The sequence below is a fragment of the Oryzias latipes genome, chromosome 4 (genome assembly GCF_053564925.1).
Source record: "Oryzias latipes strain Hd-rR chromosome 4, Olatipes_Hd-rR_3.1".
NCBI classification, from domain to species: Eukaryota; Metazoa; Chordata; class Actinopteri; order Beloniformes; family Adrianichthyidae; genus Oryzias; species Oryzias latipes.
The window spans coordinates 36,628,781-36,648,214 of record NC_136240.1 but is presented as its reverse complement, the minus strand read 5'-3'; the positions used below and the strand labels follow the sequence as shown (position 1 = coordinate 36,648,214).

General features: G+C 45.1%; 3 protein-coding genes across 4 annotated transcripts in view; 1 reads left to right on the top strand and 2 right to left on the bottom strand.

The window, feature by feature from the left end:
• LOC144991983 (uncharacterized) overlaps nt 1-19,434 on the top strand; it is a 123,794-nt gene that overhangs the window by 23,861 nt on the left and 80,499 nt on the right. The gene's annotated exons all lie outside the window — the stretch shown is intronic.
• LOC101168764 (insulin receptor) overlaps nt 1-19,434 on the bottom strand; it is a 90,108-nt gene that overhangs the window by 20,010 nt on the left and 50,664 nt on the right. For both annotated transcript variants that reach the window (XM_023954641.2, XM_023954639.2), the window contains exons 3-9: nt 10,520-10,728; nt 10,318-10,451; nt 6,025-6,164; nt 5,808-5,952; nt 5,518-5,732; nt 4,760-4,886; nt 81-331 (exon numbers count right to left, since the gene is read on the bottom strand). In XM_023954641.2, the coding sequence (XP_023810409.1) occupies nt 81-331; nt 4,760-4,886; nt 5,518-5,732; nt 5,808-5,952; nt 6,025-6,164; nt 10,318-10,451; nt 10,520-10,728 (1,221 nt within the window). The remainder of the gene's footprint in view (nt 1-80; nt 332-4,759; nt 4,887-5,517; nt 5,733-5,807; nt 5,953-6,024; nt 6,165-10,317; nt 10,452-10,519; nt 10,729-19,434) is intronic.
• On the bottom strand, nt 1,029-4,560 carry LOC144991982 (uncharacterized). Its single transcript, XM_078946452.1, has one exon. It carries the CDS (start codon nt 4,338-4,340, stop codon nt 1,218-1,220), a length of 3,123 nt encoding a protein of 1,040 aa, XP_078802578.1. The 5' UTR covers nt 4,341-4,560; the 3' UTR covers nt 1,029-1,217.

Below are 19,434 nucleotides of genomic sequence, written 5' to 3'. Positions count from 1 at the left end.
ACACTAAACAAAGCAGTGCTTACAGGAAAGAGCCGAATGGAGACCGTGAACCTTTACGGCTGTATTTCAGCTTCACTCACTGGTGGAGTTTGTTCGGACGTAAATGATCTCGCTTTTCGCTCCGTGGACCTGATGCTCGTCAGACGCGGAGAGCTGGGTTTTGACCATGATGGCGTACTGCGTCCAAGGTTTCAGCGGTCCGATCAGGTGCCGCGGTTGTTCTGGTTCTTTGCCGGGAGTAGGGCGAGGCGGGGGGTCAACGTCTGCAATCATCCAGCTGTTTGAACCGCAGGCATCCTGTCCGTCAAACTCTGTCACGTTCTTGTATGGCCTGGAGGAAATCCATGTAGAAATTGACAAACTGAATGAAGGAAAACAAGACGTTTCTGATAAAGTGTAGGCTAACAACGCTATAGACCACGAGAGGCAAGTTCTAAATGTTGCTTGCACTTCTCAGCCTGCTTTGCTTTAATGCAGTGGTCCCTCATTTATTGTAGGAGTTAGGTTAGAAAAATATCCAGTGGCAGACGAAATCTGCAAAGTAGTGATCTTTATTTTTTACAACTGTCAAGTTTTAGGGTGTGAAACCCCGTCTCCGTCAGTCAAACTGATTGCGTCCACAGGACCTCTACATCTTGTTTGTAACATGCTAAACATTATCCACGTCATCGTTTGCACAATAACTGTAACGACCTCGTTTGCAACAGGAAAAAAAAGAATTATTCCGTTAAAACAACTTCACTTTGACTACGCCAACTCCCAACCTTTTTAAGAAACAAATAAAAAATCCAGTGCCACACCGCTATACATTAGCTGCATTAGCGTATTCGCAATGACACCCAACATTCGTTCATTTTTACAATCCTTATATTTGAATCCACATCATGAGAAGCACATTCATTTTTTTAATTAAGGCTCTTTAAAAGGCGCCAAATAGTTTGGAAAATACAGTAAAATATAACCAAAGTTCTGCTTTGATCGAAGATTTATGAATAAATGTATGAATGGCATAAAGATTCAATTCAAGATTCAAGATTCAAGAAGAACTTTATTAATCCCCGAAGGGAAATTTAGTTGCAGTAGCAGCACTAAGGAAAAGGGGGGAGGGGGGGGGGTAAAGACAAACACAGATACAAAAAATACAGAGAGTAGAACAGGACAAAAATTGAGTAAAATACAATTTGAAAAGTGTAGTCTGTGACTAGAAACTAGAATTTTCATGTACATCCGAGTCTGCCAGATGAGATGTGGAGTCTAATGGCTGATGGCAGGAATGACTTCCTGTATCGTTCTCTGGCACAGCGAGGGTGTATGATCCTGCCACTGAAACTGCTTCTCAGGTTGTCCACCTCCCTGAAGAGGGGATGGGAAGGATTGTCCATGATGGTCCCCAGTTTAGCCAGTAGTCTGTCCCCAACCACCTCTTCCAGCTTGGCAGGCTTGAGGCCAATGACAGACCCTGCTTTCCTAATGAGTTTATTCAGTCTGTTGGCGTCCTTTGCTTTGATGCCAGCACCCCAGCACACTGCAGCAAAGAAGATGGTGCTTGCCATGACAGACTGGTAGAACATGTAGAGCATCCTGCTGCAAACATTGAAGGACCTGAGTCTCCTCAGGAAGTAAAGTCTGCTCGTGCCCTTCTTGTAGACGGCCTCAGTGTTTGTGGACCAGTCCAGTTTATCGTCTAGATGTACTCCCAGGAACTTGTAGGACGAGACAACTTCCACATCCGTCCCACCGATACAGACTGGGGGAGGCGAAGACTTTCTCCTGCTAAAATCTATCACCATCTCTTTAGTCTTGGCCACATTTAGCTGCAGGTAATTTTCCCCAGACCACCTGACGAAGCGCTCCACGAGGCTCCTGTACTCCTCCTCCCATCCATCTTTCACACACCCGACTACAGCTGTGTCATCAGAGTACTTCTGGAGGTGACAGAGCTCAGAGTGGTACTGGAAGTCAGCTGTGTATGTGGTGAATAGGAAGGGGGACAGCACGGTTCCCTGAGGGGCTCCAGTGTTGCTTGTCAGGGTGTCAGACACACAGCTCTGCAGTCTCACAAACTGAGGTCGGCCTGTCAGGTAGTCCTCAATCCATGAGACCAGGGGGGCATCCACCTGCATCTTCTCTAACTTCTCCCTCATCAGTCTCGGCTGGATGGTATTGAAGGCTGAAGAAAAGTCAAAGAACATGATCCTCACTGTGGTGTTAGGCTTTTCCAGGGAGGAGTATGCTCTCTGCAGCAGGTATAGCAGTGCATCCTCCACTCCCGCCTTGGGTTGGTATGCAAACTGCAGTGGGTCTTGGAAAGGGCTCACCAGGGGTCTGAGATGTGACAGCACCAGCCGCTCCATGACCTTCATAACATGGGAGGTCAGTGCTATAGGCCTGTAGTCACTAGGCGACTCTGGATGGTTTTTCTTTGGCACAGGGACGAGGCAGGAAGTCTTCCACAGCACTGGGATCCTCTGAAGGTTAAGGCTCAGGTTGTACAGATGCTGAAGTACACCACATAGCTGGCTGGAACAGTTTTTGAGTACCCGGGGACTGATGCCATCAGGTCCAGCAGCCTTACGCTGGTTGAGCCTCTCCAGCTCCCTCCTCACCTGAGTGGATGTGATGAGAAGGCCATTTTGGGAGGAGGGGGTGGTGGAGCTTGTTTTTGGGTCTGTGAAGGATGTCAGCTGTGGGGAGGGGGGTGGGGATTTCAGAGGTGCTAATGATGATGATGATGGCCCTGGAAGATGAGTGGAAGGTGTCCAGTGGTCGTTCAGAGGATAAATGGGTGGATTGATGAGGGAGGGGGAGCTGGTGTCAGACCTGTTTAAAAACTGGTTTGAATGCCGTGCAGGGCAGCTGGGGGAGGGAGGTGGGGGAAGCTGATGTGTTAATGGCCCTGGAAGGTGGGAGGAAGACCGTTGATCACTCAGAAGAGGAGTAAGGGGACAGCTGGGGGAGGGGGAGCAGGAATCAAACCTATTGAAGAAATTGTTCAGCTCGTTGGCTCGATCCACATTTCCTTCGGCTGCAGGTTTTCCCTTCCTCTGAAGGCCGGTGATTGCTCTCATCCCACTCCACACATCCCTGGTCTGGTTTCTCTGTAGTCTCTCCTCCAGCTTCCTTCCGTAGGCGTCTTTACACTCCTTCAGGCTGCGTTTCAGCTCCTTCTGAACTCTAGTGAGCTCCACGCGGTCCCCAGCCATGAAGGCCCTTTTGTTTTCATTTAGAAGGGCCTTCGGTTCACGTGTAACCCAGGGTTTGTTGTTCGGGTAACATCGCACCCTCTTGGACGGGATGGAGTTTTCCGTGCAGAATTTGATGTAGTCCGAGACACAGTCTGTTAGTCCATCCAGATCGTCACCATGACTTTCATACAGAACAGACCAGTCTGTGGTTTCCAGGGCATCCTGCAGGCTTTCCGTGGCACCGTCAGACCACTTTGTAATATTCCTCACAGTGACTTGTTTCTGTTTGACCACCGGTATGTATGATGGGGAGAGCAGGACCAGGTTGTGGTCAGACTTGCCCAGTGGGGGAAGTGCAGTGGATGTGTATGCGTTGGTGACATTAGCATACAGTAAGTCCAAAGTCTTTTTGTCCCTTGTTGTGCACTGGATGTATTGATGGAATGTGGGAAGAGTGGAGGAGAGGCAGGCATGGTTAAAATCCCCTGTGATGAAGAAGAAGGCACCAGGGTGTTTAGTATGCAGGTTGGCAGTGACTGAGTGGATGACGTCACAGGCCGCGTCTGCTTTGCCGGTCGGAGGAATATAGACGTTGATGGCGATCACGTTTGTAAATTCCCTTGGCAAGTAGTATGGGCGAAGTCCGATGGCAAGGAGCTCCACATCGGGATTGCACACACGTTCCTTGACGTGGATGTGCTCCGGTTTGCACCACCTTTTGTTTACGAGTAAAGCAAGCCCCCCTTCTTTCTTCTTGCCGCTCGCGGTGGTGTCTCGGTCCGCTCGCACTGTATGGAAGCCCGTGATCGTCACGTTTGCGTCCGGTGTCAGTTCGTGAAGCCACGTTTCAGTGAAACACATGACACTGGCCTCTCGATACTCCCGCTGGGTCCGTACGAGAGCCCCCAGTTCATCCATCTTATTAGGCAGGGATCTGACGTTCCCGGTGATGATCGCGGGGACGCAGGGTTTAAATCGCCTCCTCTTCATCCGTCGTTTAGCTCCTGCTTTGCACCCTCGTCGTCTCCTCCTCAGTTCCTCCGGGAGTAAGAGTTTCTCTCCAGTTTTGAAGGTAGGTGGATTGTTTAGCGCCAACAGCTGATCGCGTGTGTAAGCTATGCAGGGAGCCTTATCAGCTTGGCTGCGGGGGGCCATGAGTTAGTCCAGGCCCCCGAGGGCGAGAAAAGGAGGGAAAAAGGGAAAAGTATCCAGAAATCTTCAGTGGTGTGCTATGCTGGTAGTAATAAAAAAAGCAAGCTTGGTGCAAACACAAAAACAAAAAGTGACTAAACGTACATAAACACATGGGAAACACATAGGAAAGAGAAAAAGACAAAGAAGCCGGGAGCTGCTACTACAGGCAGCCGCACGGGGCAGCGCCAAGGAGGACGAGGAGATAATTAACAATGGTCTACGGCCAATTAGGATGCAGAAGAAAACGGGCGGATTTCAGTAGATAAAAAATAAAAACACAGCGAGACCACACTAGGTGAAGAGCAATAGAGCGAGGAACCGCTGTCCGTTCAAACATGCCGGTCACGCTGACTGTCACCCTACGGCACCCAAAAACTTACGCCTCTTTGTAGAGAACCATAAATCCCAGCAGGTCTCTGAAGTCCGAAGGCCAAAACGCATCCCACCTCAGGATGATCATCTTAAACGAAGTCTTTATTTGAGTGAAATTCAGAAGCTTCGTCTCACCTAAAAGACAAAACACATTCCAGTCAGTTCATCGCCAGTTTCATTTCTGAAAAAATGATTCGTCACTATGAGGTTTTGATGCTCCCCCTCCATCTATTGATCAGTTTTCAAAGCGTTCCCTGTGGACTTTAGTTATGATGATGCCGTTTTAGGCAGAGTCAAAGACCTGGCTTCTTTTACTAGAACATCGTTTCTTCAGAGAGGTTATGGTTCATCAGAAAGTTGCCTCCGAGTTGTGGGCCGGACTACTGGCACAGAGCAACCCCGCCCCTCCTTCCCTTCGCCGTTGCTAAGAGCTCGGAGCAGGAAGCTTGTGGCCCACCCAGCATATTTTCTATGTCACCAATGAGCTGATTCACAATGATTTGAGAAACCAAAACTCAGAAATGCAAATTTAACTTCTATTTGTCCTCCATCATCAGAAAAATGCCACACTAACATGTTCAAAACACCAAAAACAGGATTTTCCTCTGAGTGGGTGTCTTATGGAAGCTTTGCTAGTGTTTTCTGTGTTTGCTTTTCATTTATTTTAAGGTAACCCCATCACTTCCATTCTAATTTATGGTTAGTAAATGAGGGGCTTATCAGAAAGTGGTAACCCCAAAATCACCACGACGGCCTTTCATCTTACAGGAGGCTTGGTCTCCGTTGGTGCGGACAGCGATGTCGTTCTTCTGGTTGCGCTCCTTGGCCCCCGTTATCTCTTCCATCCTTCTAATCTCAGACATGCAGAGTTTAGAGTTGTAGTGGAAGAAGATCCGACCGTTCTCGATCGTCAGGTTGTGCTTGGACCAATCCCACAATTCTCTGAGGTTCTGGTTGTCCAATGCGTAGAAAGCATATGTACTAAAAAAGACAGATGAGGAAAATGCAAACCAGCTCTGAAAGCAAAGGTTGGCAAGTGGACAGAAGGGAACTTACTCTCCCTCAAGATGTTCCCCCTTAATGATTCGCAGTTTTCGCAGAAAGGAGAGCGACACCAAAGCGTAGGCTCTGCGCACCATCAGGTAACCCGTGATCACCTCGATTTGCCCCAGACTAGACTCCAACTCAGCCGCTATGTTATCTGCAAAAGGAGTAGATTCAGACAAACCGAACAACTGGAGGCCAAGCAGGGCTGAAGAAGAACACAACTCACTTCCTCCTCTTATCTTTATGATCATGTTCCCATGAAGAACAGTGCAGCCTCTTAAAGCCTGGGCAGAGGTTACCGAGTCAATCGTCTTATTTCCAACGCACAGTTTAGGACATGGACCGGCACAAGGCAAACAGGTCAACCTGCATGGGAGACATAAGGACAGATTAGCGTGTGTGCGCTTCCATTTTTCCTCAGAACAACTGAGGAAAAAACCAAATGTTACAGCCATCAGAAAATGAACTTGTGATATGAGTGGTCACATATTTGTGTTTGGAAGGGTTGTAATGATGAATGAAACAAGACTGACTGGAATGAAGCAGGACAGCTCAATGACGTGTTGGTGTGGCGCAAGCGGCACCCGACATGGCAGTTTCTAAACTAATCCAATAGAGGAGGTGATGGGAAGGAAATCTGTTACTAATAAAACTCTCATCCACATCTAGATCCTGTGTGAAGTCACACAACACTAGGGCTGGGTTGATCAAACCGATTAGTAACTCAATAACCGATCCATAAGTAGAGATGGATGTTTTATGCCTTTCCTTTTCCAATGACCTAATGCAGAACAGCAGTGAAGCCAAACAATGTTAAAGAATGGTCATTCCCAAAAAATTGAGGAACTCTATCAGACAGTGAGCAGAAATAAAGCCGCTCATAAGAACTAAATCCTATTTTTTTGAGCCGCTTTGACCTTCCAAACCAAAGTCTGCCGAGAAATTGCTGAGAATTCTGGATTTGGATGGTTAGAGAAATATGTCTACACAACAAGGACGTGCCTGACTCACATCTGATTTATTCAAGGTGCTCTCGACGAGACGGAAGGGAAAGCAGTCTGTAACTACGTTTGACAAGACTGATTCAATATCCAGTAGACACCTGAGATGCAATCACCAGAGTTCCCACCAGCAGCTACCTTGTGTGCACACCCACGCACACACACGCCCACACACACACACACAGCATCCTTTAGTAAACAGGCAGTAAAACCTCCCAAAGGGGAAAGATTTGTCCCTGGTTTGGAGTTCAAAATCACAGACGCAGAAGACTTTACATCTTCTTTGACTTTGGATAAGCAGAGACGGTCTCCAAAACAATAAAACACAGGATTTCAAGGGTGTGTTGAGTCTGTCTTCCACCTCTAACATCGTACACAGCTACCAGAAGGTATGCTGCAGTTTAAAAATAAGAAATAAGATTGTTTTGGGGATATTGTACTATAAACACGGACACACAGGCAGACGGGCCGAGTTCTGCAGAAGCTCTGAAAAGGACCATCTAAACCTGAACTCTGTGACTTTAACTCTGAAGCCTGTTAGAGCCATCAGGAGGCGGCTGCAGCTCTGGCTCGGTTAGGCCCAAATCTCGAAAAACAATAGTGTGTGTGTGCATGTGTGTGTGTGTGTGCGCGCGCGCGTGCATGCGTGCGTGTACACAGCTGTACCAAGTAGATACACAATCCAGGGGGGGAAAAAAACTACAGCAGACAAAACAGTCATGACGTTCCAAAAAAACGTTGAAATGTTACAAACACACAAAGCATGAGGCTGTTGGTTTCTTGAAAAAATAACAAAAGCACACACTTTTGCACATTGTGCTTTAAGAATGTCCTTAACTTATGCCGTCTGAATATTAAAAACCTGATGGAAACTGAAACAGAAGAGCATCTGACCAAAGAAGAGCCGATGCAAACACCCAGTGCTGTCAGTACATTCTGCACAGATCTCCACATCATCTTTAACTACACCCTCAAAAATGCTCCACGTTGGAGAATCGCTGCATTTGATTTATTTGCTTTATTGCCTGAACTATGAATGGCACAGACCTATTGTGTTTCTTCACGGGGAGCCTAAACAAATAATAAGTGGTTTTAAACTACCATCATAATGTAAGAGCTAACATGTCTACTGGCCAATGAGCCTTTATTCAAATGATTTAATAGTTTAAAAATGTCAGTTTGAAACCTTTTTCCGTCTAGATACTTTGCCAATGAGGCAAATCGTTCTCCATGGAAAGTGGTGTTCTCAAAAACTCCGTTTCCATGCAGGAGTTGAGGAAAATGAACATTTTTTTCTGAAAAGGAAACCGTTTTTCTGCTAAAAGTGCAGCGTTTGCAGTTAGAATGTGGTTTAAAAACCTTAAAGCTGATGAAGAGAAGCGGACATGACGGACTCCAAATTCAGACGTCACAGACAACGACTGTGATTACTGATGATCTGGGACATGTTAGTGTTACTAACTTTATCATCTAAAATGTCTGTAACAGGTTAATTTAGTGAAAATGCCTTAAATATTCCCTCTTGATGAACTTTTTTAACTTTATGTTGATGTGACAGCACTGCAAATAGCGAGAATGAAGCAGCAGTCTGCAGTAAAACAATGTTTTCACATGAATGTTCCCTTCATGTGAGTATTTCGGCCGCCTGACTGGAATTTAACCCTTGTGCTCATGCTAGTTGGGTCATCTAGACCCACTAGACAGTGCTCTGAACCTTTTTTCTTCAATGATTTGTGATCTTCACTGGTGTCCATGGATTACATGAAATCTTTCCACCTTTATCCACCTTTGTCATGGTAGGAGAACACCTCAATGGAAGGGGGGGTCATCTTGACCCCATAGGATAGCACAAGGGATAAACAACTTTCACTGCCAAAAGCTTCATGTATGTGTTGTAAGAGAAGGTAAACAAGAGCAGTTTCTTGATTTTCGAACAAGAATGTTTTCCTCGTTTAGTCAAAACCACAGAGACTGTAACATGTCGGCGCTTTCCCTTCCACTCCAGCACTTTACTTTACATCTCCTTTTACATCTATCTGTCCTTTGAAACACGAGGAAGACAAACACAAAGGTGTTTGTTGATTCCAAAAACACTGCACTTCTCTAAAATCCCCATCAGTCTGTAACTGGAACCTCGACTTAAATGGAGTCAGCGTAAAATATTGCAGTTCTATTGGCACTTCTTCCAAATGATCCTGCAATATTAAGTAGTTTGGAACTATTTTAACTTAATTCCTTTAGTAAAATATCCATTTTAATATGATTTAAAAGCTGATTTAACAGCTGCAGTGAACATTTATGAAGATGTTTTATCAAGCATTTCTTCAGCTGCTTGAGTAGTTTAGTGAAATATGTGCCTGTAATCATTGACAACAAAACTTAAAGACTGTGAGAAAACCGCAACGTAGACTTGATTTAATATGTAACTCAATGAAATATCACTTCAGATGATCGAATTTCAATCTGTTTTCTGGCTATGACAATGTGCCCATAACTAGTGAGATACAGTAATCCCCCCGTATTCGCGAGGGTTACGTTCCTCGCCCCCCCGCGTATAACGAAAATCCGTGAATAATTGACGCTGTTTAAAACTCCCAGAGCTTGAGCTTCTGCAGAGTCGGAACCTTTTTCTGCCGTTTGGGTTCATTTCCAGAAGCTGGAGATGATGCAGGGCTTTTATTGGCTTTTATGAACCTTGTCAGAATGGTTACAGCTCGAACAAAAATAGCGCAGCCTGCTCATACACTCAGCCGGAGGAGAACGTTCAGCCAACGCGCACCCAGGTAGGCCCCGCCCCCTCTAATCCACCAGTCACCAGCCCACCGCTGATTGAGATACGCTGTGGTCCAGCAACTGGCAGAAAGAGGGGGGCGCCACCCGCCCGCAGCTCTGTCCAACTCGGGGTCCTTATACTTTACAGTAAATACAGAGTAAATCGTTTTTCAAAATTCGCGGAATGAGCGCTGTTCTGCGTCTCACGCTTGTGACGTCACGTCATCTGCGGCCACCCGCGAATGGGCGGGGCGCGGATATTAAACCGCGAATGGGCGGGGGATTGCTGTAAACAGAAAAAAAGGGGCAACTTTAGTGAATTTTCATAAAAACTTAAATAGATTCGGGTTTTTTTGCCTAAAATGTTACAAAAACTATTGATTTCTTGATCAACTGATTGTGACTTTTAAGTAAGAATTGAATGGATTTATCCCTATTTTTATTCAAGGTTTCTGAGAAGTTATAAAACAAATTTAGCAGCTCAGCAAAAGCAGTAAATCAGGAGGTCTCATTAACCGTCGTTTTAAGCCCCAAAAGCTCCTCTTATGAACACTCATTATATTTTAAAGTGGAAAACGGCCTTTCTCTTGTTTGCTGCCTATATTTTCTAAAATGCGAAGGGCTGACATGTTGATGCTTCTCTTCTCTGCTCCTTTCACATTTGGTGTCTTTTGTACAAACATCTGAATGTTTAGCCCCTCTGCTTTAGTTGATGGTGGCATTTGAGGTGTGTAAACGATACGTACATGGTGGAGTTCAGGGTGGTGTATCCGGACGGACACTCTGGAATACAGGCCCCTTCATGGATGACGTACTCAACGCAGCTCGCCTCCCGGTCCTGGTTTTGTTTCTTTGTCAGCGAGCACTGGTCGTGGAGCTCCTAAAAGCCAAAAAGCACATGAGTCCTCCATTTCTGCTTGCGTCAAAAGTGTTTTCCTCGTCACCCACCTGGCAAAAAGAGAAGCTGACGCAGCGCCAGCCCCTGAAGACGAAGTATCCCGGAGGACATTTGTCCACGCAGGTGTTTCCATGCTGGAGGTTCCTGCAGGCCACACAGCTGCTGGCGTTGCCCGGCTCCCTGCAGCTGCCCAGGCACTGGTCGTGGCAGCACTGACCCCTGCTGTTGCACGCGCCGTGCTTGCATTTATCCAGGCACGCTGAAGGAAAGCAGAGCCAGAAGAAACGGTTCATATTGCCTTATTACATGCCATGATTCCACAACTGGGATGGAAGTTTAGAATGGATGACAAATATGCAGCCTTCCTATTTCTATTTTGATGGGGGGCGTTGAGGACATTCTGTGTGTTTTATCATGTCATCGGTTGACGTTTCATCCCCGTGCATTACTCTTGTATGGCAAGGGCTTTCGAAATAAAGTTTGAATTGATTTCATAGTTTGTAGGAGTGTACTGAAAAGGTTAATAGGCAAATAAAAACCCCAGAAGCGAATCCGTCTGGCTTTACAAGGCTTTTTACTGTAATGACTGATATTTACCTCCAACAGCAAACACATTTATTCACACTTACAGAATTTACCATATCTGCCCAGAAGAGCTATATTTGTGAAGGAATGCTCGGTGAAAAGGCAGCCTGTTCTTAGCAGCTATGTGTGGATGTAAACATCGCCGCCGGTGCCGAAAGGTCCAACTCAAATTTTAGAAAAGCTCAAACAATAGTGGGACTTTTTTTTTAAGGAAGCCTTCAGTAAAAACACGGTTCTATCCATGATTAGTTTTTCTGTACATAAAGTCTTTAAAAACAGGTTTTTCTTTCCAATGTGTTGAAAACAGCAACGTGTTAGCTTTCTGTGTTTCAGTGTCAGACAATTCAAACGCTTACACAGACTTATAAAGCAAAAACCTGACGTTCAGAATGAAAGACCTCTAAATTATGAGTCACACATCGATCACGCCGATCCAACAGACGAGCGGGTCCCTGTCAGAAACCATGCAAGGGGGGGGGGCACTGTTTTTCAGTCTGAACTGGATTCCAACATCACATGACCCGTCACAGACAAGGATACAGCGAGGACCCCCCTCTTGCCTAAACTGGAAGGCTGCCCAATGTGCTGCCTGAACAAAAGAGAACTGACAGGCTTGTGGGAGGCAAGATGGGAGGGGGGTCGACAGTGGGGTACGGGCTAAAATCATAGGGGCAGGAGGTGAGAATTCCTGTGAGGCAGATTTACTAATAAAGCTAAATAAAAGGCCACATGTGACCTATGGTGTAGTAGTTCATCCAGAGGTCGCTCCATTTTCTTTGCTGAGAGCTGTAAACCTACTATAGCACGCAATCGTCGCCAGCCCTCCCCCGCCCGCCGTGTGTACGTGCTGCAACCGGGGGAGGGCTGCCTGATCCCGCTCCAGATCCACGCCGGAGTGTCACTCCAGCCGCAGATCCACCCTCAGCTTCAGCCAATATATTTGCTGGCTGAGGGATGCAGCTATTCAGTGGCTTCTTCCATTTCAGGGAGGAGTGCTGGCCGGGGTTAACCCTGGCCTTGCTGGGCCAGACGGGGCAAACGCAGCCAAGGAGGCAGCGTTACAGGGAAGGCCGAGCTGCTGCTTTGGAGGACCAAAAAACAAGGACAGACCCATCGACCACTGGACAAAGTCTATTTATTTTTCACTCAAACAAAAAAAGTGCTAATTTATTGAAGTTTTCTTTTAGTTATTACAGATAGAAATTGAGCTCAATGAAAAATGGGATGCAGCAGGAGACTCTTAAACATCAGCACTTCTGCATAAAAAAGAAATGGAAGAGCTAAAAAAGTTAGCTGCTAATGCAAACGTGCTTCCGTCAGCTCATTCATTCATGCACCATCCTCCCCTCGGTCCCTCGCTACTCCTCTCCGCCACAGCGTTACCCAGCCTGCACCAGTGTCTGTCTGCCTGCCTTTCTAGGCCACTGGGCCCCGCCCACGTCCATTCATACAACGCCTTGGTGGGGGGGGGGGAAGGAGGCACGGACAAAGGGATCATTTCACTGACTTCCGAGGAGAAAAGGTGGCATCAGCATCCAGGTCAGGTTATCTGGCATGAAGATAAGCACATGCAAACACGGAACACGCTCCGTCTTATTCAATCATTTGCTCGTGTCTTCCTTCCACACCCGAACGGCTTCCAGTAAAGGTTTTGAATGCGAAGCCAGATCAAAGGTGTGCTGCGTTTACCTTTCATTTGGCCGCAGCAATAAAGAGCTGCTTAGTCCCTGTAATAAGGGAGGGAATCCAGGAGAAGCAGCCAATAGCAGGCAGCCACACACGGCTGCACTTCCTGCTCCTCACATAAAACCTCCCCTTTAATTGGTAGTGTTGTCTCAAGGCAGAAGTGCTGGGAACAATAACAAACATGTTTTTACCCCAGGGCCATTGACTCAGGAGAAAACATGCGCCTCGTCCACACATGCACACAGCTGCTGGGCTCACATCGACTAAAACTGGCCACGGTGGGAGTCCAACGCTTCAAAAGCTTCGCCGTGAACGCTCCGAGCTGTAAGACGTCCACCCTGAGACGGTCGAGGGAGGGGCCGCTAACATAAACATGCTGATTTCTGGGAAGAGGTGTGACGCCATCGCGACAAGCGGAAGTACGGATGGAAAAAAAACAAACGCCTGAATGCACTCACAAAAAAACAAACACTTTTTTACTATTAAGCAGCATATTGTCCTCCTGCAGCAGCTGACTTTATATTATTAAATGCCGGTGGCGCCTCCCTATGTTTACAAACCAAATGCATTTACAGTTTTCCTTCGTTAACCACAGGGGACACGTTCCATAAATAACCGGCAATTGATGCAATCCGTGAAGCACCATTACAGATGTCCAGGGCTGTAAAAGTCCCCAGTTTCTACATTTTTCTCAGAGACACTTTTCTCTCAAAACTCAAAATTTCATAAAAACCAAGTGCAATACTATCAAATGTATAGAAAGATCTGATTGCAATTAGAGATTTATGTTACTCACCAAGTAGCACAAAAAGTCAAATGAAATGACTAGATCAAGAGCCAATCACGACGCAGAACACAGTACGCTTTAAAAAACAGATGGAAAGTTGCACCAAAAAACCCACTAAACAGTGAGAAATGTCTATGAAGACTCATTCATCCAGGTTGATTCCATCATAGTAGTAGGTTTAGGGGTCATCTGGACTTACGGTAGTTTTTAAAGTTAGAAGATGCTTCACCTGAAACTGGATGGTATTGTCAACTTAGCCTGCATGGTTTCGGATCGTTAAGAGTCCTTTGTCCTTGATAAACAGTGAGACGGCAAAATACGGAGCTCTCTGTCTGTCGCTGCATCAATCTTAGCATCTTAGAGGTTTTCCAATGTTTTGCCGATTTCTACTTCATTAGTTTAGTGATTTTCTTTCACCAATCATCATTCACAACACTTATACAGGGTCAGATCAGGATCAGGTTCAAGTGTATAAAAAACTGATTGGAAATGTGAAAAATTGATATCATAAAGTAGAAAAAGTAGGAAAAAATTGAAAACAGTTTCAATCTACAAACTTTACCAAACGTTTGGAGAGAATACAGTAAAACACATCAGAGGAGGGATGACACGGGCGGCGCCAAAGACAGACAATGTTCTGGACCAGAAATGACATCACAATAACCTCCGTCTCCAAATGTCAATCATGTCCTTGTAGCCAATGGGCTCAAATCCCCGCCCCCACGTAAAATCAGGGTCAACATGGAAGCTAAAGTTCTAGGTTGAAACTGTAAACTGAGGACTGAAAGCGAAGAGGAGAAGGAGGTGTTTCTGTTTTATTTTTTACTTAAGTTTCATACTTACCTATTTTTCAAATTCTCAATATTTCTTTCATGTTTACAGAGTGTATCTTTGAATGACACTTTTTTCAAATAAAACAAACCTCAAATTGAAAGTATATTTTCCAATTATCTGTTCTTTTTCATATACTTTTACTGATCCTGATTTAACCCCAAACACTAAAGTCAATGACACAATGGAGTTTTGTTCCACACTTTGGTTCACCTTCAAATAACCCCAGACCTTCGCTGTTGAGCAGAACAGGGTTTGCTTGATTCATCTGCACTGGATTCAGGTGAGTGTTCACATTCGGCAACAGAGCATCTAAAGAAACAAACCCTGAATGTTCTATTTTATTGCGCTGGCCTAAACATACAAGCATATGACAGAAGTCATTCCACAGTTTATCCTGACAGCAGGACAGTAGAAAAGATCTCTGTCCTTCAAATGGTTCTATGATGGACATGCCAAAGCCTCTATCAGATTTTACAATCAACAGCACTGTTGCATTTTAAATTTAAAATAGTTTGTTGCTCATCTTTCTGGCTTACGTTATTACTGGACACAGTAAACACGTTAAAAACATTTCACGATCAGATAACAGTGGGTATTTCTGGGAATAAAGGCAATCTAGAAAACTGACTTGTTTCTTTGAAACAAACCTTTGCTTCATCATTAGCGTTAGCTTTGGCTAACGTATTATAACGTTAACCTCATTGCGGCAGAGCGAGGTTGGCACCGCAACGGGGTTAGCCGTTACCGTCACCTGGTTTCCTTTGCGTATCGAACAGTTGACTTTTCGTGCAAAACGTTTAAAAAAAATAAGAAGATGAAAGTAGTAATAATGGATTTACTATTTATTTGCTCTGTAAGTGACCATGGTATAAGTGGAACATTGGCCTTTGATGTGTCCATTATCAGAATTTAATGGATGACACGGGAACAGCGCGTTCAGTTGGTGTTTTTATATATATAATTACAAATATAGGAGCTTTTTTTGTCTCTCCTCTCTTGTAACCAAATGTCCCTGCCCTTTCCACACACATCTGCCTCAACATGTCTGATAGCTGACTTGCATAAACAGCAACATTCCATCCATGATCAAAACGAAAACTTCCCACATGGAAGAAAAGCCCCTGAAGAGCTCAGGCTGTCAGTTAAAGAGCAGGCACTGCTAAATCAACCTGCAGTGTTTTCACGGCTAAATAAACAAACATGTTCTCCATCTGCTGCGTGTTGATTCGCATCACACATCCGTCAGAACATCCAACTCTCATCTCCGTTTAAATCAAGTTTTTGTTAAAAACAGTGCAACTGTTTTAACTTCCCCAAGTCCCTCATTAAAGCAGCAGCGTCAGGAAGACAATCTTAGGCTACGTTCACACCGCAGGCTGAAACGACCCAATTCCGATTTATTTGCCCCATGCGACCTGTATCTGATCTTTTCATGACAGTCTGAACGACACAGATCCCATCTTTTCAAATGCGACCCAGGCCACTTGGGTATGTGGTCTTGAATCCGATACGTATCCGATCTTTTGAAATGCGACCTCCGTCTGAACGGCCAGGCCACATGTATCCGACCCGTACGTCATTGATACAAACGTCATCATTCTGCGTTGAAGTAGGCGGGAGCGAGAACATAAACATCAACCATGGTGGACGATGCTGCTGAGACCAGTCAGTGGAAGGGAAGCGAGGTCACCGATTGATTCATGCAGTATTTGGGGAGACAGCTCTATTCACGCCAAACTCAAGGGCTCTTATCGCAACCGGGCGGATTTTGAAAACATGTCCATCGAAATGGTGTTGAACCTTTCCCGCCATGACTTTTTTCCCCCCTTTCCGACTGCGGTCAGAAGCGCGGGGGACCGAAGGCGGATCCTCCTTCGGGGTTCACTTCCCCGTTCGGACCCTCAGATTCTCCAGAGCGGGTTGATAAAGAATCAATAGAATTTATTCTGGGGGAAACCTTCTTTTATTACTGTTCTCTTTCCTTCGTAAAACACAACATGAATGCGGCCCCCACTGCCCCCCTCACTCCCTACCTCGCTGCACGCCCTCTCCTCTCTCTTACACACACGCGCGCAGCCCCACCACACACACCCATCCCCATTCCACAACAGTGGGTACAGACGATCCCGGCTCCAATGCCTTCTTAAAATGAGAAGATTGTATTTGTGCTGCTTCTTTGTTAAAATAAATGTATTAAAGCAAAAAGAGCTCCGCTGTTGACAACACTGTTGTTGACATCCATTGTTAACGTTAGCTACTTCCACAAACAATGCGTGACGTCGTTCACCGTTGAGCACTCTTCTGCGCATGCGGGTCACTTCTGGGTCATTTCACGGTCACACAGGTGATCACAAAAGTTCACATTTAATTGGAGATGTGAACGGTCTTGCAAAAAAATTGGATTTAAAAAAAAAAATCGGAATTGAGCATTAAGCCCTGCAGTGTGAACGTAGCCTTAGTGTCACCTGAAAGCCATTCAATCAGCTCCTTAATGCAACTGAACAGAGAACGTGGCGATGGCGATGGCTGGGTTGGGTTCTTGATCACCTGAAGAACACAGATGTGAATCAGGCTCTGCGACAGTCATTTTGCTCCCTGCTTTGTTTTACTGCTCATTGATTTCCTTTTCCTCTGTGATGACCAGTCCAGCTAGGCCATACGGTTACCATGGAGATGAGTCCAGACATGGTGCGTCTGCAGTGATTAGCTGCATGCTCCCAACAGGCCTCCCCTTGCTTTCTCTGGACAGTGTTCGTCTCATCTTTTTTTTTTTTCTAACTGAATTTCAGGCTGTGCTTATCCTCTACCCCCCCGCTCCAACCATATTTAATGTTTTTCTGACAAATCTGTTATTCCTGGAATCCACAATGGCTCCATTTGATAACAGATACTCCAGGGTAGAGCTGCAATAATACACTTCACTTAGAGCTCTCCATCCCACTCAGTCATTCTGTTCTGCATCAACAATTTTTCTTTTTCCACTCACTTGTTCCTCTGAAGCAGTCCCATTTCCTTGAAAAGCCTCCTCTTTGCACCCAACATTTGTGGGCTCATCCCTCCTTACCCACAAATCCCCAGCGCTTGTCGTGTCAAGTCTTTCATTTTGTCACAGTGGCCACCGGCTCCGGCGTTCCCGCTACTCGCTGCACTTTTCTTATATTCAGGCTGGAAACACGCACATGCTTTCAGTCAATCTGGATTTATTTGCTCCAGCTCTCTTTACAAACTTAAACAACAAAAAAGCAAGCAAAGTAATGACAGACTTAAATTAAAACCTCATCTTTCTTTCTTGTGATGGAAGAATGATCGGATCGACTTGTGGACGGAGACAGCTTCAGGAAGTCCTCTGTCCACGGTTAACCGTTTGACAGACATTCAGTGGATCTCATAATGGATCACGAGACCACCAGTTGGATTAATGATATTTCCATGTTTCATTTACACGAAACAAGGAAATATTTTGCAGGAGCACCTGACACGTCCAGAGAACATCTCACTTTACGATTTGAATTTAAACGACATAAAGGACCTTTTCAATCTAGAAAATACGATTCTGTAAGGCGGGCCAGTTATGAGGTAGACTTTTTGTAAGACTTTCCATCCTTATCTTTTCATCTTGACCACAGAAAAGCGGGCCCGAGTAGAGAACTCCAACAGCTTGATATGTTCTCAGTTGACATGGAGAAAATGTTTATCAAAGAACCGATTGTGCATGCTGGCCCAGAAAATCCGTCTCGTTCATTACTCTGTCATTCTTTCTTACATCCGGCTCTCCGTCTTTTGTTTCTTGGCTTCAGGTTTACTGAAACCTCTGAACGGGGAACAGGGTGAGGGTTTAGTTTGCACAGTCTGTAACAGAGATATTAAAGGAGACCTTTTATTGGACAAATATCCTCCTATAATGGTAATTAATGACACCAAACTTGGGATATTAGAAAATGTTTAGGATTGTGGCATGATTAAATAAGGATTTTGCAGCCAGTGCTGTCCTAAAAATCTCCTGGAATGATTTGGGAATGGGAATATTTAAACATTTTAAATTGAGGATGTCCTAAAATTTACTTACTTCCAGTATATTAGGTATGCGGCATCGATTGACAACAGAGATTGACATAAGGTGCTACAGAATATCAAAAGAAGCTGTATTATTTAGGAAAATTAAAGTTTAATTCATTCCATTTGTTTGGTATCCTGCTTTATGTCAAGAATTAAAAACAAAGGAAAAAAATACATCAATTGACAAATTGCTTTAAAAAATAACTAAGGCAGAGGACGATGACACTATCTTAATAATATAATAAAGACACTTTTTTGGACAACTACCTATAGTATTGAATTTATTTACTGTAATTTCTGGATTATAAACTGCTACTTTTGTCACACGCTTTTAACCCTGCGGCTTATTCAATGATGCAGCTAATTTATGCAATTTTTTCTAATGGCCGCTCGAGCAGAAATGGTAAGCATGAGACTGGGAGAATACGGTATGTGTGAGACGCAAGTTTCCCAATCAATTGGCCATGCTGGAGAGCTGTCCAACAGTCTCAGAGAGGAGGGAGCTAAAGGTGTAATCACATTTCCAGCATGAAGCCTATTCATTTTGACACACCCACAAGCAGCCAAACAGCATGGACGTCACTTCTGCTCTTTGACCCCTCAGTCATGGTGCAACAAAAAGAAACACCCATGCTCAGCCCTATTGTGGCCGCATCCCACAATCCTTGGCTGCTATTAGACCCAACGTGCACGTGACTGCCACTACGACACAGCTTTCAAGTTAAAAGCAATTGTTAAAAGCAGTGTGAAAAAAATCCACCATCCCCAATGGGTTAGGAAAAGCCGGTCTGCTGCGCGACGCAGAGGACAGCTCAAGCTCAGGAGGGAATTTACCTCAGAGTGAAACTGACGACAACAAAGGAGACACTGAGAGAGAGTGGCCAAGAATGTCTGACACTGTTCCAATCCCACACTGAAGAGGAAGACTTCCATGGTTTCAGTGCACAGGAGGAAGATGAAGAAAGCTCTCAGTGACTTTTACGTTCATGTTTTTGCACCAGCCATGTTAGTGCTGTG

Bases quoted from the DNA above. Each gene is read 5' to 3' on its own strand.
- LOC144991982 (XM_078946452.1), bottom strand. From the start codon at position 4,340: ATGGCCCCCCGCAGCCAAGCTGATAAGGCTCCCTGCATAGCTTACACA.